Raw genomic sequence first — 17,338 nt, forward strand, 5'->3', positions numbered from 1 at the left:
CTGTAGATATAAGAATTATATTACTTTTGACCCACTATTTCTTAAAGAAGTACTAGAGATTCTTTTCTTTTATCTGGGATCTTTCTGGTCTGAAGTGAGGACTGCAGATGCTGGAAACCAGAGTTTAGATTAGAGTGGTGCTGGAAAAGCACAGCAGGTCAGGCAGCATCCAAAGAGCAGGAAAATCGACGTTTCGGGCAAAAACCCTTCATCAGAAATGGAGGCAGGGAGCCTCCAGGATAGAGGTAAGTGGGGGTGGGGGTGACAGCAGGGGGTTGCTGGGGAGAAGGTAGCAAAGAGTAAAATGGTGAATGATAGGCCAGAGAGGAGGGTGGGGGAAGGTAGCAAAGAGTACAATGGGTGGATGGGGGTGGGGATGAAGGTGATGGGTCAGAGGGGAAATTGGAGTGGATGGGGGGAAGGAAGATTTGTAGATAGGACAGGTTATGAGGACTTTGCTGACCGGGAAGGTTGGAACTGGGGTAAGATAGGGGGAGGGGAAATGAGGAAACTGGTGAAGTCGATATTGATACCCTGGGGTTGAAGTGTTCTGAGGCGGAAGATGAGGCGTTCTTCCTCCAGACATCGGGTGGCGAGAGAGCAGCGATGGAGGAAGCTAGGATCTGCACCACACATGACATCACTTCCGCCCCCACGACATCGCTGATGTCACACGCTCAGCGACTTCCGCCCCCCCCCCCCCCCCCCCCCCCACTGCCGTGTTCGCCACCACTGCGGCCCCCCGACCAACAATGCCACTCACCTGCATTCTGCTGACATGCCCTCCCCACAGATCCCACTATCACCATCCCTGCCCCCCCAGAACCCTGAGGGGAACTCATGCCTCCACTCCCACTCCCCCTACCACCAGGTCCACTCCAGTTACATGCTCCACCCCGACTCCCAGCTCCTCACCTATCCGAAGTCTTCGCTCCCAGCCCTGCTGAGTTTTCACCATCCCTCCAGACCTCCCCCTCACTGAGGACGAATGATCAGTCCTCAGCAAAGGCTTTACCTTTGTCCACCTCCGTCCATGCATCAATGAATTTAATACACGCTGGGACGTTGAACACTTCTTCCGCTGCCTCCGAGCTTGCTTTTACAGTCAGGACTCATGCCCACTTTCCAAGGACCCCTTCACTTGCCTCCAACACACTCCATCCACCTAGACACCCCGTGCTGGCCGATTACCCGCCCTCGATCTCTTCATTTCCAACTGCTGCCAAGAAGACATTAACCGCCTCAAACTGTCTAACACCCTCCCGCAATCCGACCTCTCACCCTCGCAATGCGCAGCTCTCCACTCTGCTCCAATCCCAACCTCACCATCAAGCCAGTGGATAAAAGGGGTGCAGTGGTAGTCTGGTGCACTGACCTCTACACTGCTGAAGCCAGACGCCAACACGAAGACACCTGCTCTTACTGTCTCCTTAACACAGCCCCCCCACCATATCACCCAACCATCATCTCCCAGACCATACAGAACCTCATCACCTCAGGAGATCTCCCACCCACAGCTTCCAACCTCGTAGTCCGGGAATCCCACACCGCCCGATTCTACCTCCTTCCCAAGATCCACAAGCCTGACCACCCCGGTTGACACTGTCTCAGCATGCTTCTGCCCAACTGAGCTCATCTCCGCCTACCTCAATACTGTCCTATCCCCCCAGTCCAAGAACTCCCCACATATGTTCGAGACACCACCCACGCCCTCCACCTCCTCCAAGACTTCTGTTTCCCTGGCCTGCAGCAGCGTCTCATCTTCGCCATGGACATCCAATCCCTCTACATCTCCATCTGCCATGACCAGGGCCTCCAAGCCCTTCGGTCCTTCCTCTCCCGATGTCCCCAACAGTACCCTTCCACTGACATACTCAATTGTTTGGCCGAACTGGTCCTCACCCTTAACAATTTCTCCTTCAAATCCTCCCACTGCCTCCAGACCAAAGGGGTAGCTATGGGCACCCGTATGGGCCCCAGCTATGCCTATCTCTTTGTCAGCTATGTAGAACAGTCCATTTTCTGTAGTTACACCAGCACCACTCCCCACCTCTTCCTCCACTGTGTTGATGACTGCATTGGTACCACCCCTTGCTCCCGTGAGGAGGTTGAGCAATTCGTCAACTTCACCAACACATTCCACCCCAACCTTAAATTCACCTGGACCATCTAGTTCCAACCTTCCAGCTCAGCTCTGTCCTCATGACCTGTCCGACCTGCCTATCTTTCTTCCCACCTATCCACTTCACCCTCCCCTCTGGCCTATCATCTCCGTCCCCACCCCCATTCACCCATTGTACTCTTTGCTACCTTCTCCCCAGCCCCTCACCACCACCACTTATCTCTCTACCCTGGAGGCAACCTGCCTCTATTCCTGATGAAGAGATTTTGCCCGAAACATTGATTTTCCTGCTCCTTGGATGCTGCCTAACCTGCTGTGCTTTTCCAGTATCACTCAAATCTAAACATCTTGCTGGTCTGGTCATGGTTGTTCAGAATCTTTCCTCTGAAAGTGTGAAAACATGAAGATGAGGTATGGGGACACCTCTGCAGCTGATTATCTTAAAGGAGATTTCCCAATATCTTCCTCTTCTGCCTTGCTCTCTAAATTCTTGCATTGCCTCAACATCTTTGTCTCCTATAGACTTAATATTGTGCCCTCCTTCCAACCGCCGTCTTCTGTAGTCAACTGTGTTGTGCAGGTAGTATGGCAGTGAGTGGGGCACCTGGATGTAGGTTATGTGTAGCCTCATGAATGCACCAGACTCTGCCTCCAAATCCCAAGAGGCCAGCAAGATAATGTGAAACTGCAACAAGGACTGTCAAAACACAAAGAATGGAAAGGAGAGAGTAGGTTAAAAAACACGGAGATGAAATCAAGAAACAAAAGATTCGTCAGAATTGCCCAAAAGTTTGTTTTTATTCATTGAGATAATATTTTAGTTTCAATATACTGACAATCAACATTGATCCAGAGAATTTACTTTGAATTAATTATGTTAAAGGAAGTTTTTAAGATCTTTTACATGATGCCTAAATCCACGATGTTTAATGAAATGCGAACCAGTTTCCTTCTAACAAGTACAAGAAGACTGATTGATTATGATAGTTGACACTTGCAGACCATTTTTATGGCAACTTTTTTATATTTTAGCTAATGATTCTCCCTTAACTATGTCAACTATATAAAGAAACAAGCAGCAACTGATAGATTTCACCTCATCATAAGTATAAGTATTTGGTTTAATTTATGTACATCTTTTTCATTAGGATGGCGATCCTGTAAGACCTGGAGTGGCTATGACTGATCTAGCCACAGGCTTGTATAGCCATGGAGCTATAATGGCAGGATTGCTGCAGAAAGAGAAGACTGGAAAAGGTCTACATATTGATTGCAATCTGCTTTCATCCCAGGTATGAAGAGAAGTTGCTGTGTTCCTTAACATTGAAATAAAATTTTCTGAGCAGAAGTGTTGTTTTGCATAGTGTGGATTATCCATACAGTTAGGATTATAGTCAGCACCTAGTAACGCCATGTTGATTCATGTAGTGTTGTGTGAGATTGTGTGTATGAATGTTGAACTGTGTGAAGGTGTTTTGATTTTGCTGTAGTGGGCTTCAACGTTCTGAATTCTTCTTCTTGTTGCTGGTTTGTATTTAAGTCTCTCTTATTTTGAATCAGATTTTCAATATAGATGTTCTCCTTTAGGTTTTTTTGCTCCATTTCTGGTTTAGCGCAAAGTAGATATTGGCAAAACCTGTGAAGTTGGCTGCAAGTCAGCCAGCAGACTTTGTACATCACGTGAGTGGAGCTCAGGGAAGTTGTTGTAATTTACGGCATTTGTCTTCAAAGATCAAAAACAGCAACCCTTAAAACATTTCCACCAGAGGAAATATTTATTTACATTGGTGTGGCACGGTGGCTCAGTGGTAAGCACCGCTACCTCACAGTGCCAGGGACCCAAGTTCAATTCCAGCAGTTTGGAGTTGCAGTGGAGTTTGCACATTCTCCCCGTGTCTGTGTGGGTTTCCTCCAGGTACTCTGGTTTCCTCCCATAGCCCAAAGATGTGCAGGTTAGGTGAAATGGTCATGCTAAATTGCCCTTAGTGTTCAGCAATGCATAGACTAGGTGCATTAGTTAAGCAAAATGTAGAGTAATAGGGGTAGGGGAATAGGTCAGGGTGGGATACTGTCTGGAGGGTCACTGTGGACTTTGTTGGGCCAAATGGCCTGTTTCCACACTGGAGTGATTCTGTGTCTTTGTCTTCCATATCCCTTGTCTCAAGTGTGCTGTTCTTTTAAATATAATGATGTGTTGTTCAGGTGAGACAATGGAGGGAATTTGATAAAATGGAAATACGTTAAAATAAGTCACATTGGTTGCTTACATGTTCCCAATGATTTATAGATTTTTCAAAGCCTATGACTTTGTAGTACTTACATATAACAGTTTTGAAATGATGTCGTCAGAAGCTGTGGTTTCAGGTCTTCTCCAGAGACATGGCAACTTAATCAGCAACGACAGTTCAGTACTGTGCAGAGGCAAATGCTGCACCAATGAAGGTATTGTCTTTCTCATGAGGTGCTAAACAAAGGCCTAATCAGTCATCTCAGGTGGATGCAAAAGGTTCCACGGGACCTTTGGTTGACCTGGAGTTCTACCAATCTCCTGACCAATATTTGTTCCTCAATGAACACCACTGAAATAGTTGATTACATTACTAGTTAATTACATTATTATTACATTATCACATCATTAGTTTATTGCTGATCCAGAACGTTGCACTACAATAATTACATTTCAGAAAATATCTAAGTGATCAAGATCATGAAAGGGATATAAATGCAAGTATTTAAGGAACATCTATAATGCATTATACTTATTTATTTTTGTATTGAAATTGAACAAGTTCACACTTAAATAGTCATGGTATTTAATTTATTTTTAATCTAATTTCTTAATTATTCTATCTGGTTCATGCTCTCGATTTGTACTTGAATATAACAACATTTTTTTTCAAGGAAGATGGTTAACTAGAATTAGAAACCATTGCAAAGGTTGATGTAGTCGCTGATATTGTTGGTCATAAAGTGCTTGATGTGACCAGATTTACTGCATGAATTTGTGTTGAACTATTGTCCTTGTGTCAGATGGATTCGTGGATTATTAAATGAAGATATGTTTTACATATGCAAAAATCCACAACAAGATAGATGATGCGAGGTAGGATGTACAGTCTACGAGTGGCTGTGTTTATAAAGAGGTGATGAGGAGATACTGGTTTTGGACTAGGGTGGACCAGGTTAGAAGTCAGACATCACCAGGTTATAGTCACACAGGTTTGTTTGAAATCACAAGCTTGTGGAACATTGCTGCTTTGTCGGGTGAAGTGACAAAAGAGCAATGTTCCAAAAGCTACAAAGGGGTGAAGTATGTTGAAGGATAAAAGTTCTGTGGTTTTACTGAAATGAGATTTCAAGCAAGGAGGTTATGTTTATCTTTTCAATTTCATTGGTCTCAGCTGGAGTATTGCATCGAAAAGGATGTTAAACTCTTAGAGGAGGGTCAATACTGAGGGGAATTGTCAGTATGAGAACAGAAATTAGGGATTTCAAGCGTGCAAAGAAATAGAAAAGATGGGAATATTCTGCTTGGAGCAGGGAAGATTAAGTGAAATTTAAGAATGGTACTTAAAATCATGAGGATTAATAAATCAAGAGAAGTTATTTTTAATGGATATCAGACTATAAACCAAGGGCACTGATTTGAGGTAATTAGTACAAGACCTTGAGGTGAGGTGAGAAATGTTTTTAAGTAGTTACGTGGAGGTGAATGTTAAAGATTTTTGGAAGTGGCAAAGCAATTGTTAACTTGGCTATGAAAGTGTGTGAGATGTTTGGTTGTGCGAAGAAAGTGTTGAATATAAAAGCAAGGCACTCGTGCTAAACCTTCCAAATTACCTGCAATACAGCAGACTGTATTTGTAATTGGTTCTGAGGTCATAAGAGCTGCTATGTGAATGCAAAACATTTTGTCAGCGCCAAAAAAGAAAATAGATTTTTTTACAGCGTCATGCACATGGAGTTGAGTAACGGCCTGTTTGAGTTTCTGTACCAAAAGCTGCTTTAGTGTATAGCACACTGTAAACTTTTAACCTTAGACAGATGTTATCGTCTTTCATGTTTTGGAACTGGATGATTTCAAGTTATAAAAAGTCAGGACCCTTGAGCTTTTTGCATCTCAACAATGTCCTTTGGATGCTACTGGTAAATAATAAGGATGTGGGTTTTGGATGTGGTTTCAATTATGATTTTTCGTTTACTTCTTCTGTTGTGGTTTTCATGCTTCTAGGAAGTTTTCAATATCCTTCCTGTGTTTAATTACAACCAGGACTTCGATCACAAGCTTAGACTCTGAGAATATTACCATTTAGTTTTAAAACCTGTAACATTTAAAAGATAGTTATAAATACTTTTGTAAAATAAGTACCATTCTACTACAGAAAGTAATTAAAAAATATAATTCAACAACACCCTCCATCTCTAATCCCAATACAGACATTTTATTTTGCACTCTTCTTATTTCTGAGCTATGTTTCCCCAGATTCAAAAGTGTAGCCTCTGGTTTCAAGAAAAGATTAAATTAGACCAAATAAAAGAGCTAAATGGACAAGAAACTTAACTAGTCTTCCGATTCTACTTGAAGTGCTTAAATTTATGGACTTTTTTTATTTGCAGAGGGCAAAGAAACTTTGAAATATATGTAAATTTTTGGCAGCATTGATTGTATTGCTATCAGAAAATTATGGTTTATATTACTTGTACCAGTTTATGCATGCTTACATGTTATCTTTTCTACTTTTGACAAGGACTTAAGAAAGTGCAGCTGGATAATATATACAGTAGAAACACAAATCTTTAAAATGATATAAATAATTACCATAACATATATGTTTACATTTGCAATGACCTTTAACTGCTGTCTGCAATCTTCAATTTTAATTCAGTCTTTGAATTTTGAAATACTGTGCTGTGTTGTACAGCTAGGAATCCCCTCAATAAATTGCACTACCTAATGTTAGCCTATTGTTATTTTGTTTTCTGAGACTTTTCTTCCCTTTCCAGTAATGTGCTTATGTTTATCTATGTCATATTGTCCCAGTAAATCTAGCAGTAAATACACAGAGATTAACAATGGGCTCATGCTGTTCATGCTTACAGCTATATATTATAGACCATGACAGGCTGATATTTTGATTTGTGAAAAATAAAACTTGTGCTAACCACAAACTTCTTGCATAGTGAGTAATTCAGGCACATTGTTCCCTCTACTGCCAAGTGCTGCGATTCAGGTAATGTTCAAATTCACAGTTCATCAATCATTTTTGTTTTGTTACAGTTTCCTTGGTGAGAAACCTTTGTTGCAATGTTACTTTCTTTACGCTAGCTGAACAGCAGTTTGGCCTATTATTACCTTCCTTAAACTTGCTCCTGTTCTGCTGGCCTCATAATTCAGCTGCAAATACGCTGGAAGTGCATTCATATGGTGCAGGAAGAGGATGAGCAATTCTGAGTCAATTCCTGGCCACAAAATTAGAACATATGATTCCTGGGTGTTTCTCCACTGAAATGTGTACAAGAAAATGTTATTGTAGAGTTCATTCTGATAATTGTGTGCATTTTGCCACATTCCCTTTTGTGACAGGTACAACATGCAGTTTAACATTATCTTATGTGTGCCTGTTCTGTGCTTTCTGTTCTGCTGAAATGTTCACTGTCACTGTGAAGTTGAAGACTCATTCTCTGCGGTCCTGTCATGGATCATGCTCAAAGGAACCATAACAAATTAAAGGCTGCAATTCTGTAATACAGATGCTTTGACAGAACGCACCCTGCATATTCTAACCTCTTTTATGTGAAATTTTTCAAAACTTAGAAATACATAGCCTTTTTTGTCTTTCCATTTTGGAGATGGGAGCAATATTTAAAATTTGTCTGTTTATTTGGATGCTTGATATCACCTTGATTGAGGAGACAAAAGAAAATTAAAAAGAAGGTGTTATTCAGTTGGCAGGGAGAGACAAATGGTGTTCGCCAGGGCACTCTAATTGGGACTTAGTTTTTGTATGTCAGTGATTTGTTGAAGAAATTGAAATATGTATCCAAGTTTAGAGTTGAAACTAAAGCTTGGGAGTTACTGCTTAATTTTGTTTAGATGTCTGTAAAACCAGAAATTTAATGAAATGCTGTTAGAATATTGCAGAATTCTAAAAGTATGTCGTTCTATAACTATCTTATGACTGCTTTATTTATGATCTTTTGTGCTGTTTTACTTTGCTGCAAATGACTTTTCCTTACAAAACTTCCATTGACACACCAAGTTTCCAGCAATTGTACCTATTAAGAAAGTTCATCATGGGAGATCCAAGATGGCGACGACCCAGCAAGTCTGAGACTGTAGTGGTCTGTCCAAGACTCAGGCTGCCCACCTCCACCACACCTGCCAAATCATTTAAAATAACTTTTATTTCATATAGCTAGTCATTTTGCACCAAACTTGAGTAGTTTGGTGCTTGGTTAAAATGACTAAAGGAAAGAATACCCGCAGCTCGCAGCACGCAGGAATCCCTCCCCCACCCTCCCCAGCTGCAGCAGAGGCATCCGCAGCCACGCAGAGGGACTTACCTACAGTGGCGAGCCTTGTTGCAGTGATTTCCAACCTCAAAGAGAAGATCAATGCCTTCATAGAAGAGTCCAGGAGCAGGTGGGAATCGTTGTCGGTCGCACTGCAAAAGCACGGCCGAGACATAGAAAAAAAATCGAACATCGAGTCGGAGATGCGGAGCTAAAGGCCATGACCTCAGAGGCTGCTGCAGAATCAGCCGTAGGTCGGACCTTAGAAGATCACATCGATGACACGTTGAAAAAATATTTGTTTACTGGGCCTTCCCGAACGGGAAGAGGAAGGCCAGCTTGCAGTGTTTTGGAGCAGTGGCTCCCTCAGATGCTGAAGTGGAGACTGGATCAGGCCAGATAAGGGTAGAATGGGCCCACCGGGTTGCAATACGCAGACCTGGGTTGGACCAGCACCCCCGCCCGGTCCTGTTCCGGCTTCAGTGCTACAGAGAGAATCAAATGCTCCTGGAAGCCTCAGGAAATCTCGGGAAAGATCCCCAAGCCATGACTTAGAAAGGATCTAAGATTATGCTGTTTCAGGATTTTTCCCCAGCTTTGGTCTACAAGAGGAGGGCGTTTGATGAATTGAAGAATCATCTAAGGGATTTAAACATGCAATATTCCCTGCGCTACCCAGCGACGCTACGTTTTAGCCACGAAGGGTCGGTCTATAATTTTGGATCGCCGGTGAAGGCCAAGGAAATTTTGAACTCTCTTAAATAGAGTCTAAGAGTTAATTCATGTGGTGAATGATGCTGTTCTCCCCCCTCCGTTTACCCTTTATTTTCTCTTATTACCTTTATTGCTTAATATTATCTCCAGGGGGGTAGGGAGGGGGGCTTATTTGTTCTCCACTTTGCGATTTTCTCTTTTTTTAATATATATATAGGCTGAGTGGTCTAATTGATTCAAGTGAGGAGGGGTGTCTGCCTTGTTCTATCTTATTTCTTTCTTTTAGAGTGGGGTTTCCCCCTGTTATTTTGTATGACCATACTTAATTATTATCTGCTGAGATTGTAATTTTGTAGTTTTATATGTTTATTCGTGGTATTAACATTACCAAATACACCTAGGTGTTGGTGTGGGGTGGGGGGGGTGGGGGAGAGGAAGCGGGGTAGGGTACTCACTGTAGCTTTACGGTATACTTGAATTTTCTTTATTTTATTATGGGGTGCCTGGGTCGAGGGTGGGGCACTGGTTGGGAGAGGATATGATGCCCCCGAAAGCAAGGGGGACAATCTCCGTTTAAATATGTTTTATATTTTTTCTATTTAGAAATAGTTTTTTATTATATTGGTGTGAGTATATTAAAGAATCTCAATTTTTGTGAATTTTCTACGGTCTGTGCTTGGGGTGTTTTGGATGGGGTTTCTACCCCAGGGAACTTGGACTTGCCTGGACAATTATGGTTAGTCATTCGATTAAGTGGTGCACCTGGAATGTCAAGGGGAGTAATTCACCAGTCAAAAGGAAGAAAATACTATCATACCTCAAAAAGAAAGGGTTGATATAGCTCTCCGACAGGAGACACATTTACTGGATGAAGAACTCTTAAAATTACAATAGGGTGGATTTGATCAGGCCTTCTTTTCTTCTTTCAGCTCAAAAAGTAGGGGAGTAGTCATTCTTATCCCTTTCAAAATCGTAAGTTAGATAAAAGATGAATCTGGATGATATATACTGATTAAAGCCCTCATAAATGGAGAGGAATATGTGAGTTTGAATCTGTATTGTCCCCCGGCGCATCCTTTCAAATTTATAATGGAAGCTTTCTCCAAACTGATGGCTCTCTGGGCTCGTCATACAATTATGGGGGGAGACTTTATTTGCATTATGGACCCAGAGATAGACAAAATACCAAGAGTACTGCGGATGTATCCCCAAGGTCCAGGCAATTGGCGGATTTGAAAGACTTAGGATTAGTAGATGTGTAGAGGTGCCTCCGCCCGCAAGGCAGAGATTTCTCTTTTTACTCTAATCCATATTAATGTCACACTAGAACTGACATGTTTTTTGCCCCCTCAACCTTTTTGAATTCCATATCATCCTGCAAAATAGATAATGTAATAATTTACGATCATGCTGCTGTGTATACAGAAATCAAGGCTAGGAACAATGAGGCATTGGCCCGACATTGGCGTATGGATTCCTTCTTAATGAAGGATAGTAAATTTGTAAAATATTTTTCTCAAGAATTTAAAACTTCTTTGAAAATTAATTCAGGTACGGCTACTAACCCATCAATGATGTGGGAGACCATTCAGGCTTATGCGCGAGGCCTGATCATTTCATACTCGGCAACCCAGAAAAAACTAAAGGGAGAACAACAGCAACTACTTGAGGCTTGCTTTAAGGCAGCTGAAACAGCGTATGTTGCTAGACCTTCTATTGCTAAATTACAAAGGATTATGGCCCTTAGGACAGCCTTGAATACCACGCTAACCCAAACTGCAAAGAGGGAAATATTATTTGCAAAGCAAAGATTATATGAATTTGGTGATAAACCTGGTAGATACTTTGCAATTATTGCAAGGGAAACAATGGCCCCTCAAGCTATTAAGTCCATCAGGGAAAGTGCTGGTACTCTGACTCACGATCATAAAAGGATCAACACAATCTTCAGAAAGTTTTATTCTGATTTGTGTAAATCTCAGGATTGTTAAGATAGAGCCAGGAGGATGCAGTCCTTTTTTAAAAGCCTGGCCTTTCCGGACTTAACCCCGGAACATGTATCAGTCCTGTATGCTCCCCTAACAACCCAGGAAATACTTGATGCAATCAGGCAGCTTCAGAGCGGTAAGGTACCTGGCCCAGATGGATTTCAGGTTGAATTCTACAAAGAGTTTATAGGAGTATTCGCTGGTCCACTTATGGACATGTACAACTACTCATATAGTCAGGGCTGCCTCCCACCTTCGCTGAAAGAGGTGAATATCTCCCTCCTTCTCAAAAAAGGAAAGGACCTAGAAGATTGCGCATCACACAGACCAACATCCTTGCTAAATGTAGATTTTAAAATTTTTTCTAAAACATTAGCATTGAGGCTGGAGAGGGTATTGCCATATATCATAAAAGAGGATCAGACGCGGTTTATCAAGGGCCGTAGATCATCTAATAATATTAGAAGGGTTTTGAATGTGATTCAAGTCTGTCATCAGGGAAAAATACTGGGAATACTAGTTTCATTGGGCGCAGAGAAGGCATTCGACAGGGTTGAATGGTCATACCTGTTCTATACATTGGAAAGGTTTGGCATTGGAAAGGTATTTGCTAAATGGGTCTCAACATTGTATAATGATCCCAAAGCTTTTGTGATCACCAATGGATTAGGCTCGGATAGCTTCAGTGTGGATAGGGGCTGCCGTCAGGGATGTCCTCTCTCATCGCTGCTATTTCACACTAATAATTGAGCCACTAGCAGCAGCTATACAGGCTGACTCTAATATAATGGCCCCGAGGGTTGGTACAGGTAAACATAAAGTTACCCTTTATGCAGACATTCTCCTTTTTCTTAGTAATCCTCTGATGTCCGTGCCTTGCTTAATCCAAGTCATTAATATATTTAGTGCATTCTCAGGCTACAAAATTAATTTCTCAAAATCGGAGGCCATGCCAATGGGTGGCCTCGCTAGTATGTCCCACTTATTGGACAGATCTCACTTTCCCTTTCGGAGGTCTCTGGAGGGTTTCTTATATTTAGGTATTTTTAACATCCCAGTTTTTGGCCAGCTATACAAAGTCAATTTTGTGCATCTGCTGGAAAGGAGAAAGCAGGACCTTCAATGTTGGGGGGATCTTCCAATTTCCTGGCTAGGTAGAATAGCTGTAATTAAAATGGATGTCTTGCCCCATTTCTTATACCCTATGAGAATGCCCCTGGTGATGCTGCTGAGGCCGGCACTGTGCAAATTGTATGGTTGGCTGGGTTCTTTCATCTGGAATCATAGATGGCCCCTCATTAAGTTAAAGAAGCTACAGCTTCCACAGGCAAGGGGTGGGCTGGATTTTCCAGACTTTAGGAATTATCAGCTGAGTTCCCTGTTAAGCTAGGTAAAGACAATGACTGCAGATGCTGGAAACCAGAGTCTAGATTAGAGTGGTGCTGGAAAAGCACAGCAATTCAGGCAGCATCTTTTTTGTTAAGTTACATAGCTGATTGGGTCTCGTCTGACCCGCAATCAATCTGGCTGGACATCGAGGCTTCTCAAGTAAAGTGTCCTCTTATTAACCTCTTATTTTTAGATAAGATGAAAATCATTATGGACCACTGTAAAAACCCTATAGTATTAAACACAATTAAAGCCTGGAATATAATGCGGCAAAACGAGGGTAATTCACATAAACTATCCCCCTATACTCCTATGGGGGGGCATGGGGTTTTCAACCGGGGCTCTCAGATGCCACATTCAATTCCTGGAGGTCCAGGGCTATCTCCTGTTTAGGAGATTTGTTTGAGGAGGGGGTCCTGATGTCTTTTGAACAGCTGCATCAGAAATTTGGACTACCTAATGGAGACCTCTTTCGATACTTCCAAATTCGAGAGTACATACAGAGAAAACTACGCTATAAGATAGCCTTTATACATCAGATAGAGAATGTTGAGGCCAATGGGTGTACCCTCGGTCAGCACTCTTTATCATTTATTACACAATGACGTGTTGGAAGACATGGACCGTCTGCTTAGAACATGGGATCAGGAATTGGGGCTGGAAATTTCCGCAGAAATGTGGGATGACATCTGGGAAAATGACATCTCCATTTGTAACAGAACACAGGCCATTCAGTTAAAGATACTCCATAGGACGCATATAGCACCGGAACGATTGGCAAAATTTAGGGCAGCAGCATCTCCAATGTGTCCCAAATGTAAAATAGAGGTGGGTACTCTCACACACTGCTTATGGACATGCCATAAGATCCGCAAATACTTGACAAAAGTAGCAAATGCCTTGACAGAGATCTTGGGAACGGAAATTAGAGTAGATCTAGTATCTCTTCTCCTGAGCTTCTCGAGCTTGCTTTTTCTGGATGTGCACGGGAGGAAATTATTTTCCATTCTCTCCTTTTGTGCAAGGGAAAATATCTTAGTACACTGGGTATGCTGGGGGCCCTCCAGGACTTCCGAATTGGCACAGGTTAATCATGGGATGTATTCCCCTTGACCTCTTTACAAATATGGTGCTCCAAAAAAACTGAATTATTCTATAAAATATGGCAGCCCTTCTTGAGTTACATAGATACAGATAATTCGGCCATTTTGTCAAAGGGTTTCATCTAGTTGAGGTAACGGTTCTGGCTGGTCTGAGGCCCTTTGGGGGAGGAATCCTGCATGAATACGGGTTTTATTATGATTTGATCTTAATTCATTCCGAGCATGTACTTCAATATTTAATTACTATGTTATCTTTTTTTTCCACTTGAGTAATTTAAGATATTTGATCATACACTCTGCTTAGTTATAGGTTAGATTAGTAGTTAGTTGAGTTTTGTCTTTTTCCTTTTTTTTCTCTGTATCTCTTCTTTTTGTTTGACAGATTTTGGCTATTATTTATTTAAGATTTAATTGTATATTCGTGTTTGTACTTGTGTTTTTTTATTTGTAAGCTTGTAAAAACATGTTAAATTTTCAATAAAAATATCTATTAAAAAAGAAGCAGGTTCATCACATGTGCACATGTAATTTAGTGTTATTCCTGTATTTTCAGTAACCAGCAGTTAATTGAAGTCTGATCCTGTTATGGTTCTCCTGCTGCTACTGTAGTTACTCTGAGCATAGTTTAAATTAGTTAAATTCAATGAATTACATCAGGACAAGATGAACTTATATGGCTTCAATTGCTTATTGGTTACAGGTCTTCCATATCAAGGAAAGATCAACTCATTTTGTTGGAACTAATGAAAAATAAAAGCATTAAATCAGCCAGATGAAGAATGGCTCATTTCCTGCCAATGGCACTGTGTTGCCAGCTCCAGTCACAAATTGCTGCTTCTTTGCTCTGATTTAACAGGAGATTTTACCTTGTGTTTGTGCAGAATCTGGAGCCAGGTTTTAGTAAAAAGAGTATTATGTTTGGCAAATTCTGAGCACATTATGTTGCTGAAAAGAGAGACATGTTGCTGTACTATTTTGTTTTGCACTCATCATGATAAATACAAGAAATCCCAAATTCAAACAATCAGAGATTTAAGCTACAGGAGAACAGGGTGCTGATTAGTTGACAAGTTAACTCTGACCAAGGCATTGCCATGTGTCAAACCTCATTTTTTCCAATGATAATTCAAGTCAAGAGTGGCTTCAGTTAATCTTTATTGCAGCTTTATCTTTGGTACAGTTTCATTTCTCCAGAGCAATAAGGCGCCCAAAAAGTTTTGGAATGTCTTAACGTATGCAGTTTTAACTTAGTTTTAACTTTTTACAAGCCCCGGCCCACACCCGCATGTTTGCTATTGGCTAGCAGTGTTGAGTTATCCCTTGATCTCCGGTACAGTATCTTATACAGTTCAAACTTGCCTCAGTAATTTACTTGACACAGTTGAACAATTGATAGTCCATAACCTGAAGAAAGTACTGCTACAGTCAGCAATTTCAATGTATTTCCAATTAAGCTAAGGAATAGACATGCTTGTCCCCCGCCCGGTCCTCCAGGGTATTCATTATGTTACCAGAATCTGTTATCTCCCTACAAGGATATGGGGCTGCTTTCACTGAGACTGGTTTGAGTCTTTTCCTTTAATGTTTTTAGTGATTTTTTTTGGCTATAAGTGTACTTCGGAATCTACGTCTATGATTATCTGAAGAATCTTAACTAAAACCTACTGATTGGCGGTAATTACCTGGGTTGGATTTGTCCTGCTTTTTCTGTACAGGATATACCTTGGCAATTTTCCACATTGTCAGGTAGGTATCAGTGTTGTGACTGTACTGTAAAAACTTGGCTAGGGGATCGGCACATTCTGGAGCACAATTCAGTACTATTGTCAAAATGTTAGCGCCCAGAGCCTTTTCAGAATCCAGTCTCACCAACCATTTCTTAATATTGAGTGAATCGAATTAGCTGAAGCCTGGTATCTGTAATGCTAGGGACCACTGGAGGAGGCTGAGATATACCATCCACCGTCCACTTCTGGCTGAAGATTGCTGTGAATGCTTCAGCCTTCTCTTTTTGCACTGTGTTGGGCTCTTCCACTGTTGAGAATGAGGATAATTGTGGAGCCACCTCTTCTAATGACTTGTTTAATATCCACCACAGACTGTGCAGTCCTGCCATACCCAGGACTGAATGTGACAGGATTGTGGAGATTAGATCTGATCTGTTGGTTGTGGACTGGCTTGGCTCTGTCTATCATTTTCTGCTTATGTTGTTTGGAATGCAAGTAGTCCTGTTTGGTAGCTTCACCAGGTTGACACTTCATTTTCAAATATGCCTGGTGTCATTCTTTCATTGAACAAGGGTTGATTCACTGGCTTGTTGGTAATTGTTGAGTGGGGGATATACTGGGCTGTGAGGTTGCAGACTGTGCTGGAATATACTTCTGCTGTTGATGGCCCACAACACTGGATGCTCAGTCTTAAGTTGATAGATCTTTTCGTGGTCTGTCCCATTTAGCACAGTTATAGTGTTGTGTTGCACTATGGAGGTTATTCTCAATGTGAAGGTGGGACTTTATCTCCATAAGGACTGTGGTTGACACTCTTACCAATATTGTCATGAACAGATAAATCTTCAGCTGGCCGTTTAGTAAGGATGAGGCCAAGTATGTTTTTTCCTCTTACTGGTTCCCTTATCATCTGCTGCAGACCCAGTCTAGCAGCTCTGTCCTTTAGGGCCTGACCAGCTTGATAAGAAATGGTGCTGTCGAACCACTGTTAGTTTTTTTTCAACATGGAGGAGTAGTGATTCATCAGCTGGGGGAGGCTGGCATGTGGTAATGAACAGGAGGTTTCCTTGCCATGATATTTCATGGGGCTCTGAAGTCAATGTTCAGGACTCCCAGGGTAACTCCTCTTGATTGTGTACCACTATATTCCCATCTCTGCTGGGTCTGTCCTGCTGGTGGACAGAATATATCCAGTGATGGTCTCTGGGGCATTGTTTACTATGAGAATGACTGTGTCAGGCTATTGCTTGACTAGTCTGTGAGCCAGTTCAAGGACCGCAGATTCTCCCCAGACGTGATCGACGATGCCCTCCACCACATCTCCTCCACTTCCCGCTCCTCCGCCCTTGAGCCCCACCCCTCCAACCGCCACCAAGACAGAACCTCACTGGTTCTCACCTACCACCCCACCAACCTCCGTATACAGCGTATCATCCGCCGTCATTTCCGCCAACTCCAAACGGACCCCACCACCAGGGATATATTTCCCTCCCCTCCCCTATCAGCGTTCCGCAAAGACCACTCCCTTCGTGACTCCCTCGTCAGGTCCACACCCCCCACCAACCCAACCTCCACTCCCGGCACCTTCCCCTGCAACCGCAGGAAATGCAAAACTTGCGCCCACACCTCCTCCCTTACTTCTCTCCAAGGCCCCAAGGGATCCTTCCATATCCGCCACAAATTCATCTGCACCTACACACACATCATCTATTGCATCCACTGCACCCGATGTGGCCTCCTCTATATTGGGGAGACGGGCCGCCTACTTGCAGAACGCTTCAG

At 42.2% G+C, this 17,338-nt stretch overlaps 1 protein-coding gene across 1 annotated transcript in view; it reads left to right on the plus strand.

Moving 5' to 3' along the window:
- sugct (succinyl-CoA:glutarate-CoA transferase) overlaps positions 1–17,338 on the plus strand; it is a 429,896-nt gene that overhangs the window by 83,754 nt on the left and 328,804 nt on the right. Inside the window, exon 8 of the mRNA XM_060824198.1 lies at positions 3,271–3,414. Within this exon, the coding sequence (XP_060680181.1) occupies positions 3,271–3,414 (144 nt within the window). The remainder of the gene's footprint in view (positions 1–3,270; positions 3,415–17,338) is intronic.

Source organism: Hemiscyllium ocellatum, chromosome 4 (assembly GCF_020745735.1).
Source record: "Hemiscyllium ocellatum isolate sHemOce1 chromosome 4, sHemOce1.pat.X.cur, whole genome shotgun sequence".
NCBI lineage: Eukaryota > Metazoa > Chordata > Chondrichthyes > Orectolobiformes > Hemiscylliidae > Hemiscyllium > Hemiscyllium ocellatum.